A 13,478-nucleotide genomic window follows, 5' to 3' on the forward strand; every position below is an offset into this window, starting at 1 on the left:
TCCGTTTTTAGGTAGGAGTCACGTCAGCTTGACCCATTTCTGGTTCATCTTTACACAGATTCCGGGCAAGCTACATTGACACAGAAGTGTGTGGGGGGGGGGGGGGGGTAGCAGGTGGCAGCAAGTAGAAAAGGAGTGACGGATGCTCATTGCTTTCGATTTGGACACAGTTCATTGCGCAGAGATAAGTGTATACTGAAAACATCCTATGTGTGTATTAATATCACACCTGTGCCGTCGGGGTGATTGTGTCTTCTGTTTGTTCTTGCGCTGTAATCGCAACTGATCATCTCGTCTGGCTATATCCTTTCGTCAACCGTTCATCTTCAGACGTGTATAGGGCTAAAACTTGCTTCATATAGGAGAATGCCTCGGAGCATAAATTATGTCCTTGCTCCTTTGCTTAAAGGCACTGGACACTATTGGTATTAACAAGCAATGGAGAGCTGTTGTTAGTATATAACACATTGTGAGAAACGCGCTCTTTTTGAAGTAACATTAGTTTATGTGAAAGAGTTTTCACTCGAATATTAAAAGACCTCGGGGATGAAGTATATTTTATTGGGCATCTGCAAGCACACAAATTTGTGCAACAAGGATGTTTTGCTTTTGCAACTTCAATTACCCATTGAGTCATAATTTTCACAGATATGTTATTTTATGCCTACCAATAATAATTGGGACACTGGTCTTTGACAATAAACCATTAGGCCACAACCAAAGGTGTCCACAGTGCCATTGAAGAGAGCAATGACAGAGAATGCAGACCACCATCAGTTGCAGGTTATAGAACTTACATATTGCTTTTCATTTTGTGTTTCGATAAAGCAAAATTAATTACTTATTATTCATAAATAGCTCAGACAGTTTTGCTATTCCTATTGGTGGAGAGCGCGTCACGTGGGTGTGTATAAACCTTTTTTTATGACCAGTAAAAAGTGTTGAAACATGGGCGTGACACGCGAGCTTGCACCTGTGCTTATAAGACAGTTTCTTCATTCCTATTGTTCGAGAGCAATGGCCGGGACAGTTTGTGCCACATCAAGCGATACGCGCGACGCGCATTCCCTTATAAAGAGTTGTTTACCCGAGGGCCTTACCATTTCATAAGCTGGAGGGCTAGGGGTGTTGTGTTGAAAGAAATAATTGAACAATTATAATTTTTTGCACTTATTTTACTTTTTGACCAAAAAGTGTTGATGTTTTTTGACCGAAAAGGTCGTTGAATCGGTTTTCAACTAGTGGTTTATACCTTCCGAGGCCTGGTTCTTGATAATTTACCTCGACTTCGTCTCGGTAAAATTATCAAGAACCAGGCCTCGTTAGTAGTGTGTAAGGCGTATATGACCTCCTTTTTTTAAGGTGGATCATGATCCACAGGTCGTGTGGATCATGGCGCGGGTGGGTCGTTGTAAGTAGATTGCCAGATGGGGGTGTGACGAAGACCCCCCCCCCCCTTTTTTTCACAGTAAGACGATACAATGTTGAACTTTGATATATTATTATTACTATTATTAATATTATTATTTTTTTATTACGATCAAGTATGAATTTCACATTTTTCGACCCAAAGAACTAGCGTAAATAACACCCCTCGACCAAGAGTGTACGAGTCCAGTAGTTCTGTTGTCGTCTGCTACGTTTTCATCGTGTTCGAACTTGCCCTCAGTTGTCGGACCGTCCAACAAAGACCCGAGCGGAAAACCCAATTATGTGTACGTACCATGTTATGCTCTGTACGGACTAATTAAATTGACGCGTATATTTTATATCCTAGGTTTCTGAAAATGGTCATACCCCCCCCCCCCCGTTTTATGTGAAGATTAAACGTTAAATTAATAGTAATGGAGTAAAGTGTGACAATAGAAACTAATATTATCCTAATCTGTAACCATTATTGCCCGTGGCCTTCAGTTCGTGTACACAACCCGCGATGACCCTTGATCACTAACCCATCTGGTAGTCAATATATGACGTCACAACTGATTGGTCTACCAGCCAAACGTGTCAGTTCTTGTTCCCCATACCGTGGAGCTATCTTTGTTTTCTATAACTCCATGCCCACATCATGTACCACCATCGCTCGGATAGGGTCTGTTTACCTTTGCCAAAAGGGACTGCAGTGAAAACAAGAATACAAAAACAAACACAAAGGTTATCACTTTTTGGACCAAAAAACAACAACACATTTATTCGGTTTATAACACTCCATTAACATCTGCTTATAACCGCCACAATACTTAAATTAATTGTACATGATGACCCCCCCCCCCATTTATGACAAGAACTTTGAAATCTGTCGACTGAACTTCGTTCACATGGGGGTGATTGATTGGACCCCAGCGACCCGCGCCTGCCTATTTTGAAAACTTAAGGAAAGACATTAACAGTATATTTATTTTGTTATTTGTTTTAAATTTTGTTTATTAATTTATTTAGTTCATTATTATGTTTTTACTCATCATGTTTTTTTTTGTTTTTTTTCCTTGTTATGTGTGACGAGTTCACTTATTCAAGCCCTCATAGTATTTACAGTTGATAGAATATTATGCTTTAACAAACTTCCGTTTATAATACTGTTCTACTTGGGCGTGTAGAATTAAAGAAAAAAAAAACTTTCATCATTTAAACATAAAAAGTTTAGCATTCTTTATCGAAAAAAATTCAGTATTTTCGTTGGACGTCTCCCGCTGTCCTCCTCTTCATTTTCATAAGCACTATCGTCTGATGATAAATCACTACCGTCGTCTTCCTTCTCCGACTCCTCTTCATCTTCTAAATCGTCGCCATCCGTTGATTCGTCACTATCGTCTTCACATAATTCCTCCTCCTCCTCCTCCTCAACTTCTTCGCTTTCAAAAATATTATCATCTGTTGATTCATCACTATCGTCTTCAAGAAACTCCTCCTCCTCCTCATCTTCTTCATTTTCATGGCCATCATCATCTGTAAGTCCATCACTAGCACCATCTTCACGGTCGTCCCCCTCCTCCATCACGTCTTCATTTTCAAAATCATCATCATCATCATCATCTGTTGATTCATCACCATCGTCTTCATGAAGCTCCTCCCACTCCACGTCCTCGTCTTCAGAATCCTCCCCTTCTGTGGATTCGCCACTAGCATCTTCGTGGAGGTCTCCCTCCTCCTCCTCCTCCTCCTCCTCCTCCTTATGATTTTGAAGGTGTTTCTTCAAATTGTTTGAAGTGGAAAACACCTTATCACAAATAGGACAAGCTTTTGATTGGCTTCCGATACTGGGGTGCTTGTGTGTCTTTCGGTGTCGTTTCATATTGTCGCTACGCGAAAAGCTCTTCCCACAAGTCGGACACGAGACCTTTACCTGTACGGGTCTAAGCAAAGTGTTTAGACGCTTCGACTCCATGTTAAAATCAGTGAGATGATCCAAGACGAATGATATAGTCTTCAAAGTGTACACCGACCACCAGAAAACTTTAAATAAGTCGAACCTGTATGGGTCTTACAACTTAAGATTATAAGGTAGCATGGGCTCAGGTCGTTGTCAAGTTCGTTTGTCGATTGTTTCGATTGCTTGACAACGACCTAACCCCATGTTACCTTTTAAAAAACAAAAAAAACATGATGAGTAAAAACATAATAATGAACTAAATAAATTAATAAACAAAATTTAAAACAAATAACAAAATAAATATACTGTTAATGTCTTTCCTTAAGTTTTCAAAATAGGCAGGCGCGGGTCGCTGGGGTCCAATCAATCACCCCCATGTGAACGAAGTTCAGTCGACAGATTTCAAAGTTCTTGTCATAAATGGGGGGGGGGTCATCATGTACAATTAATTTAAGTATTGTGGCGGTTATAAGCAGATGTTAATGGAGTGTTATAAACCGAATAAATGTGTTGTTGTTTTTTGGTCCAAAAAGTGATAACCTTTGTGTTTGTTTTTGTATTCTTGTTTTCACTGCAGTCCCTTTTGGCAAAGGTAAACAGACCCTATCCGAGCGATGGTGGTACATGATGTGGGCATGGAGTTATAGAAAACAAAGATAGCTCCACGGTATGGGGAACAAGAACTGACACGTTTGGCTGGTAGACCAATCAGTTGTGACGTCATATATTGACTACCAGATGGGTTAGTGATCAAGGGTCATCGCGGGTTGTGTACACGAACTGAAGGCCACGGGCAATAATGGTTACAGATTAGGATAATATTAGTTTCTATTGTCACACTTTACTCCATTACTATTAATTTAACGTTTAATCTTCACATAAAACGGGGGGGGGGGGGGGTATGACCATTTTCAGAAACCTAGGATATAAAATATACGCGTCAATTTAATTAGTCCGTACAGAGCATAACATGGTACGTACACATAATTGGGTTTTCCGCTCGGGTCTTTGTTGGACGGTCCGACAACTGAGGGCAAGTTCGAACACGATGAAAACGTAGCAGACGACAACAGAACTACTGGACTCGTACACTCTTGGTCGAGGGGTGTTATTTACGCTAGTTCTTTGGGTCGAAAAATGTGAAATTCATACTTGATCGTAATAAAAAAAAAATAATAATAATAATAATAGTAATAATAATATATCAAAGTTCAACATTGTATCGTCTTACTGTGAAAAAAAAGGGGGGGGGGGTCTTCGTCACACCCCCATCTGGCAATCTACTTACAACGACCCACCCGCGCCATGATCCACACGACCTGTGGATCATGATCCACCTTAAAAAAAGGAGGTCATATACGCCTTACACACTACTCTCGTTGGGATTAAACCACTAGTTGAAAACCTCTTCACCACACATTGATTCCCTTTTTAATATTAAAATGACGGGATGCGGTGTGTGGGCTGCGCCTGCAAATTAGTTTTTGGATGGTTGTGTACACTGTAAATAAAACCAGCTGCGACACCTTATGCTTGGTAATTACACGATATCTTCCAAAACGCCGTAATTACATGTTATTGGTATCTTCTTAATTTACACTTATTACAAATCGCCATGTTAGCCGGTAGTGGTGTGCTGATGTCACAGTTTGTATTTGTATTTCGTTCTGTGTGAGAAAAACGTTGTGACCTACCTCCATGGTTCAACTTCGACTTTTTAAGTGAGACCACAAAAGATCACACCGGAGACGATGGTCTTCTGCCTGGATCTTAAAATGGCTCTACAAATCTCAGCTTCTAACAATCGCAAAGTATTTATAGTTGGAGTAGCAGGATTTTTATCAGCAACGTTGATATTTATGCTCGCTGGTGGTGCTACGTGGCTGGATGATGCAGTTTTCAAACCTCAAGTACGGCAAGGTGACTACGGGAGCATGAAACTCGACCGAAACAACGGACGTCACATTAAGCCTACCGTATACCGGGCTGTATCATCGGGAGTAATTGGTGATGGGGAGATCAAGGTGACGGAACCCACCACATTGCGAGACGAAACAGCAATTCCTCATATCGATTTTCCTCAAACCCAGAACAAACCCATGACAACCGAAGATACTCAGAGCGGTGCGAAGATTATTATCTTAGCATCAATGAGAACTGGATCTTCCTTCGTTGGTGAGATGTTCGGCCAAAATAGTGACATTTTCTACCTTTTTGAACCCGGCCTTGCACTTCAGACCACTCTCCATCAACGAGGTGCTGTATTCTTACAGCCGCTTCACATTGATTTGTTGGACAGCATTTATCAATGTAACTTGACTGGTTATGAATATTATTCAAAATGGTTATCGAGGCAGGTTCCGAAACAAATTTTAAAGAAAGCCCCCGCGATGTACAGAGTGCTGTGCTCCAAGTCCAACAATTCTTCTCACTGTGGGAAAGTTACACCTCAGCATTTCATGCAAATATGTATGGATTTGAAGAAAGTTGCGATCAAATCAATTCGTATCTCTGATATTGGAAGTCTGTTACCGTTGATCAAAGACAAGAGGATCAATCTGAAAGTGATTCATCTCGTTCGTGATCCGAGAGGGATGATCGCTTCGCGGGTGCTTGCCATGAACGAAGTCAAGAAAACGACGGACAAAGTGGAATCATTTACGGACGGAACGAGGGCAGCACTTACCAATTATTGTTGGAACAATTTGCACAACACGGACGTGGGGAAGAACCTGCCCAAATTCCAAGACAACTATTTACTCCTGAGGTACGAGGATGTCTCTTTGGATCCACATGAAGCGGCTCGACGCATCTATAATTTCACTGGTCTTGGTGCTGTTCCTGGGAACGTGTCCAGGTGGATTCAAGAACACACGAGTGCTCACGTAGCCGGGACTTACTCCACCTCACGAGTGTCAAGTCAAGTCTACCAATCTTGGCGCTCTAGTCTCAGTTTCCCAACTGTTAAAACCATTGAGGAAGTTGGAACCTGTTCTCAAATGATGCAAAAATTTGGTTATCTCCCAGCTAAAGATCAAGAACATCTGACTAATCTAAACATCTCCCTTTTATTTGACAAAGTGCCGGATGTCAATCGGGATATGTACGTTTTATGATTAACTTCGTGTAGGAATCGTTACTGACTGTGTTTAGTTTAGGTATAGGGATATATGCTTTAAGCTATGTTGTACAAGTTTTTTTACGTAATAATCTCACAGTTAATGTTTACAATCATCTGACTAAAACCTAAACAGCTCTCTTTTATCTGACACTCTGCCTGTTCTAAAACAGGATCTTAAAGTCACCTGGAAGTGGTATTTTGTCAAAATAAAGCTTTTGTCACTAAAATATGTGTTTTGATGAGTGGAATATGAATAAACAATTAACTAAGGTTTAAAAAAATCAGTTTCCATGTTATTTACAAATTTGAAAAAAGCCCGACCCGAGAGGGCGCTGTTCGTGACGTCAATCGAGGCGCGATGAATCGCATGCAGTGCCAAAACAACATAGTGACGCTTGGCGCAAGCTAAAAACATGCCCTCAAAGTTGAAACAATACCTGATTTTTGTTCACGTTAGGCAAATGCTCCGTTAGGTTCGTTATGTCTTTCAGGTACCTTCTTCGACTTCCCCACTAGCTGGACAAATTATTGGGATGACGTAATGTTTTAGAAAAGAACTTTTCTGTTCATGTCAAAATGTGCAGTGTATTCCGGATTTTAGAAGCACGACGGCTCGAATGAAGTGTTTGCTGCACAACGCTGGAAAAGACGTCGGACTGGACAACTTGGCAAACTGACACCATCTTTAGTTGTTTTGCTTCATCCAGCAGCAATACAACTGGTCGACATTGCCGGAAAAATGCAAGAAAAAAACTTTTTCAAAATGTACAAACTAACGACTAGGACTTGAATGTACTTGCCCGTACTTGTGTTCGATGTTCGATCGAGGCAAAGTCTTCCTCGATTGACGTCACAAAAGGGGTAGGCGGAGTCACCCCACACAACTTTATTTAATTTTTTAAAACTTATAAATCGTTTAAAAAATGACTCAAAAAATTATTTTATTGTTCAGGAATATATACTCTATTTCCAGGTGCCTTTAAGTTCACCTTCATGCAAAAGCGGTTTTGTCTCTTCATTTTTCAATTGACACTGACATTTAATTTCCGACGTTGATGCATGCGATTCCGTGAAAAGGTATGACTGTATGATTGGTATGTTTTGTTTTAAGGACTAGTTGGTAAAGCCCCAACATGTTGATACAATAACAACTCTGTGAAAATTTGTCTTCAATTGGTCACTCGAAGTCGAAGTTGCAAGAAAACAATTAAAGACACTGGACACACTTGGTAATTGTCAAAGACCAGTTTTCCCACTTGGTGTATCTCAACATAAAATGCATAACAAAACAATAAACATTTGAACTCAATTGGTCGTCGAGGTTGCGAGATAATAATGGAAGAAAAACCACCCTTGTCACACAAAGTTGTGTGCTTTCAGATGCTTGATTTTGGGACCTCAAATTCTAATTCTGAGGTCTCGAAATAAAATTCGTGGAAAAGTACTTCTTTCTTGAAAACTACGTTACCTCAGAGGGAGCCGTTTCTCACAATGTGTTTTACTACCAACGGCTCTCCATTGCTTGTAACTAAGTATGTTTTGATGCTATAAAAATTATTTTGAGTAATTGCCAATAATGTCTATACTGCAAGACAAAACTACCATCGTTGCATATAGAATTAATAAATTGTGTGCTTTCAGATGTCAGAGATCCAAATTATTGTCATTAGTTTGTTTTTTTCTTGGGGGAATAATAATTTTCTCAAAAACTCTGCAGAAAGCTGGTGCAACTTTGAACGCTGTTCATGTGGATTGTTAGTATTGGTGCAAGACGTTTCACGTTTTCCTTTCAAGCACAGCGCGGCCAACTCACCAACAGCGCCTGCACCGACTCACCTGATGAGTGGACTAAGTCACTGGACGCTAACTATACATGTATTGGTAATGAATCAAAATATAAGCATACAAACTTACTTGATATCAAGCAGTTGGAGAGCTGTTGTTCAGACATGTAAACATTGTGAGAAACGGCTCCTTCTGATGTTACATGAGAAAGAGGTTATTTCTCACTCAATGTTTAAAAACTTCAGGCCTGAAGCCCTTTTAATAGGCATCTGAAAGCACACAAGTTTGTTCAACAAGGGTGTTTTGTCTTTCATTGTTCTCTTTCAATTTCGTTGACCAAATGAGTCACAATTTACATAATTTGTTATTTTATGCACAATGTTGTGATACACCAAGTGAGAATACTGGTCTTTGACAATAGGCCTATTACCACTGACGCAAAAGATTGCTTTATATATACACATCGATTATTAGTGAAACTGTATTTCTGCGGAGCTTTTGGTTTCGTGGCAAACATAATAAAAATGCCACGGTTAGCCTTAATTGGCTGCCCATTAAAAAGTATATAGGCCTACTTAATACACGTCTTGTTTTTGAGAGGAAATTGAAAAAAATTGTTTTTATTTTTATTTTCAGAACTTCCTTCTCGTAGAGGGTATAGAGTAAGTGTAATGCGAAAGACCAGCCCCCCCCCCCCCCCGGAAAAGAAAACAGTTGAAAAGTTTCGAATGGATATGCGTGAACATAATATCAATTGTTTGGTGTTTTAAACGTTTACTTTGGCATGATTATGCATTTGCAAATCGTATTCAGTCGTCGTCTTAGCCTGTTTCACTCTACTGCAGGTGGAAAGCTCTATCCAAGCTGTCTGTTGCCAATTACTCTTTGGAAAAATAATATTATTTTAAAATAAATACAAACAATCTGTGAACACAAACCACAACTAAAAATAACAAAACCAAAAACAAACACCATAAATTAGACAAGCAAATAAATAAATAAGTAAATATTAATAGTTAATTAAAAAATATAAATAAAAAGTATTACTAAATAAATGCATAAATAACTAGACATTAAGTGTTTGTGAACAAACACGAAGCTGTTCCGTGTTGTTTTGCTTGGATTATGTGCTTCATTGCCCAAGGAATAAATAACTGAAAAAGGTTTCAAAAAAGTTGTGTAGCTCTTGTTATAAAGTCTTACTTCCCGGTTGACCCGTAAGTAAAGGTCAACGTGGGCCCACAGCTACCAAAGATTAGTCTGCAATGCCAAGGAGTCTATAAAATCGGTTGTGTATATCTTGATATATAGTCCCACTTCAGGTTGACCCAGAAGTAGAGGTCAACTTGGGGTCACAGTTTTCCAAAGCTAATATTTATTGCCTTAGAGTCTATAACTGAAGTTTGAACATTAGCTTTGTACTTTTTTAGATATGGGCTCTGTGGTGTATTTACGTGGAGAAATACTTAAATGTCAGAGTAGCCTAGCACACAATAGCTGCCATTTTGAGAAGTGGTTTATTCACATAACCTTTGACCTGTATACATACATGGACTGTGCACTACATATCTATATATTCATGAGCCGTTCATAAAGTAGTGCCACAGTGATACATTACACTTCCTCCTCACTAATTATGAAGTGATGTAAATGTTCAGCAGTTTACTTTTAATTATTCATAAAGTTCTGGAAATACACATGTAGTTTGTTGCACTTCTTATATCAGGATAGTAAGAATTCTTGTTTTGTTTTGCATGGCATTTCTTTTGTTTTCTTTTAACATAACACTGAACTAGAACTATCAACTCTAATTTGGAGTAAATATTTTTAAAACAAACATGAGAAATAAATCAACTGTTTAAACATGAGTAATAAATCAACTGTTTCACTCCACTTTGCTTTGTTTCTGTTCTTAAGACTAAAGGTTCAGTTTATCTGGAGGTTTGCGTTGACGTGATGGATAGCGATGTTCACGCACTGGGGACCTAACTGGCACTGGAGTTTTAGGGTTTTGTGTCTCTTCGTCATAAGAGGGTTGCGTGCCTGTTGATGGAGTTGTCGCTATCTCTGGTGCTAGTTCTTGTGGTTGATCAATGTCAGGGGTAACACCTGTATCAGAATCCAAAATCTGGTCGATATGTCTGCGCCAAATCATATCTGGCCCTACGCGCACTTCATACGACAGGGGACCGTTTCGAGAGTGCACAACACCAAGAATCCACTTTTCTCTGCCTCGATAATCGCGAACTGAGACTGTCTGTCCAACCTGAAGCTCTCGTGTTGTACTAGCGGATCTATGTGCAGCTGTCTGGTCCGTTTGTTTGTCACTAACACGGCGGCGAATGTCCGGTTTCAAAATATCCAAGCGAGATCTAAGCTGTCGCTTCATGAATAGCATAGCAGGCGATTGTCCTGTTGTACTGTGAGGTGCACTTCTGTAAGCAAGAAGAAAGTTAGCGAGTTTTGCTGATGTTGATCCTTTCTCCCCCGCCATAGATTTTAGAGCTTGTTTAAAAGTCTGTACAAATCGTTCAGCCAGCCCATTGGTTGCTGGATGGTATGGAGCAGATCGGATGTGTTTGATACCATTGCTCTTGAGGAAAATTTGGAATTCCTCAGACGTGAACTGGGGCCCATTATCGCTAACAAGCTGTTCGGGAACTCCATTGCGTGAGAAAATGTCACGAAGAATATCAATGGTCTGAGTTGTGTTCGATGATTTGGTACATACAACCTCTGGCCATTTTGAGTGTGCATCCACGACCACTAGGTACATTTGTCCAAGGAACGGTCCGGCATAATCAATATGGATGCGTTGCCATGGGGTCGTTGGCCATTCCCATGTATGGAGTGGTGCTGAAGTTGGATTACGCTGAACTCTTTGGCATCCAGAGCATCCTTTGGCAATTTGTTCAATATCATGATCAATCCCAGGCCACCAAGCATAGCCTCGTGCGAGTGTTTTCATTTTCACAACACCGAGGTGCCCTGAATGTAACTCATCAAGGACTTTCTTGCGTAGCTTGGACGGAATTACGACGCGTAGTCCCCACATAAGGCATCCCTCATGTACAGAGAGTTCATTTCTGCGTGTATGAAATGGTGCAAGGACGGAGTCGTGAATGTGAGGCCACCCTTTCATGGTATACTCACGAGCCTGGGCGACTGTCAAATCATATGCTGTCTCTCGAGCAACTTGTGAAGATGTCACTGGCAAAATTTCGAGTTGTGAAACATAGAGAAGATTATCTGGGTCACTGTACTCATGAGTGACCTCTGGCAATGGCAATCTCGACAGTCCATCGGCATTACAATGCTTCGCTGTATTTTTGTATTCAATGTCATAGTCATGACTCCCAAGAAATATCGCGTATCTCACCAATCGTGACGCGGAAGTCGCAGGAATGCTCTTTGCAGGGTTGAATATGGATGTGAGCGGTTGATGGTCTGTAACCAGCGTGAATTTCCTTCCATAGAGATAGTTATGGAATTTTTTAACACCGCATATCAGTGCTAAGGCTTCCTTATCAATCTGTGAATAGTTACGTTCTGCCGAAGATAGTGTGCGTGATGCGTATGCGATTGGCCGCTCAGATCCATCTTGCATAACGTGAGACATCACAGCACCCAACCCATATGGTGAGGCATCACAAGCTAACTTCACCTGTAGATCTGGGTTGTAATGTGTCAAAACTTCCTTAGAAGTGATCAGAGTTTTGGCCTTGTTGAATGCATTTTCACAGTCTGCAGTCCAAACCCATGGTTTATTCTTCTCAAGCAGTCTGTTGAGTGGGTGCAGTATAGTGGCCAAATTCGGTAGAAAGCGGTGGTAGTAATTGATGAGCCCAAGGAATGAGCGCATTTGGCTGACATTGGTTGGTTGTGGGGCATTGTTCACTGCGTTGACCTTGTCCTGAGTCTTATGTAGTCCCTCAGCGTCAATCTCATGCCCACAGAAGACAACGCGTTTCTTGAAGAACTCACACTTTGACTTGTTGAGTTTTAATCCGCGGTCATCAAGAACATTGAGGACTCGCTCGAGGTTGTGAAGATGCTCTCTATCATCACGACCTGTCACAATCATGTCGTCAAGTATGCACTGCACACCTGGAATTCCTTGGAGGATTTGTTCCATAGTACGCTGCCATATGGCTGGGGCGGATGCTACTCCAAATGCAAGGCGATGCATCTGAAAAAGTCCCTTGTGTGTGTTGAGTGTCAACAATTTACTTGACTCATCCTCCATAACCATGTGTAGATATGCTTGAGTCAAATCAAGCTTGCTAAATCTTTGTCCACCTGCGAGTGTTGCAAATACATCTTCAATTTTAGGCAAGGGGTAATGGTCAATCTTTAAGTTCGCATTGACTGTAACCTTGAAATCACCGCAAATTCGAACTCCGCCGTTTTTCTTTGGAACTGGTACGATAGGCGTTGCCCATTGACTTGTGGCAACTGGAGTTATTATATGTTCACGTTCCAGTCTTTCTAGTTCCATCTCAACTTTAGGTCGCAGTGCATATGGCACTTGTCTTGCTTTGAGAAATATGGGGGACGAATTGTCTTTGAGCGTTAGTTTCCCTTTAATGCCTTGTAACTCACCAACTTTATCACTGAATAGCTTCTCATGTTTCTTGAGCAGCGAGTTGAGGTGAGTGTCTCTCATATCCATGGAGGAGGTTCTCATGGCTAAAATACTTGGCCAGTCCAATTTTACTGTAGCGAGCCAATCACGACCGAAGAGGGGAGGACCACCTCCTTTGACAACGTACAGTTTCTGTGTACAACTCTGTTCTTTGTACTGGACATGTACTGTCAGCAATCCTGCAGGGGAAACTCTTTCTCCTGTATATGTTTGCAACTTTACTTTTGATGGTTGCAGAGTTACTGTCGGTAAGAGTTTTCGATAGTCAGCCATTGAAATGATCGAAATGGCAGATCCTGTATCAACTTCCATGGTGATCGGGATATTGTTGACTTTCGGTGTGACCCATATCGCTGTGCTCATGTCACACCGAGAATTTACATTGTTGATATTGACTCTTCCGATAAAAATTTCATCATCCTCCTGTTCATCATTTGGAATGTTCTCCATGACTTTTGTTGACTGCGCCTTCCCCTGGTAAGTATGCTTACGTCTGTTTGTATTAGGTTTGAACGTTTTGTTCGAAGGGGTCTGTGGTGGCTTTGAACGACATGCAG

The 13,478-nt window shown here is 40.7% G+C and overlaps 1 protein-coding gene across 1 annotated transcript; it reads left to right on the forward strand.

The window, feature by feature from the left end:
• The first annotated feature begins 4,807 nt into the window (after nt 1-4,807).
• Nucleotides 4,808-7,410, forward strand: LOC139940544 (carbohydrate sulfotransferase 3-like). Its single transcript, XM_071936851.1, has one exon. It carries the CDS (start codon nt 5,122-5,124, stop codon nt 6,484-6,486), a length of 1,365 nt encoding a protein of 454 aa, XP_071792952.1. The 5' UTR covers nt 4,808-5,121; the 3' UTR covers nt 6,487-7,410.
• The last annotated feature ends 6,068 nt before the right edge of the window (nt 7,411-13,478 follow it).

Source organism: Asterias amurensis, chromosome 1 (assembly GCF_032118995.1).
Source record: "Asterias amurensis chromosome 1, ASM3211899v1".
NCBI classification, from domain to species: domain Eukaryota; kingdom Metazoa; phylum Echinodermata; class Asteroidea; order Forcipulatida; family Asteriidae; genus Asterias; species Asterias amurensis.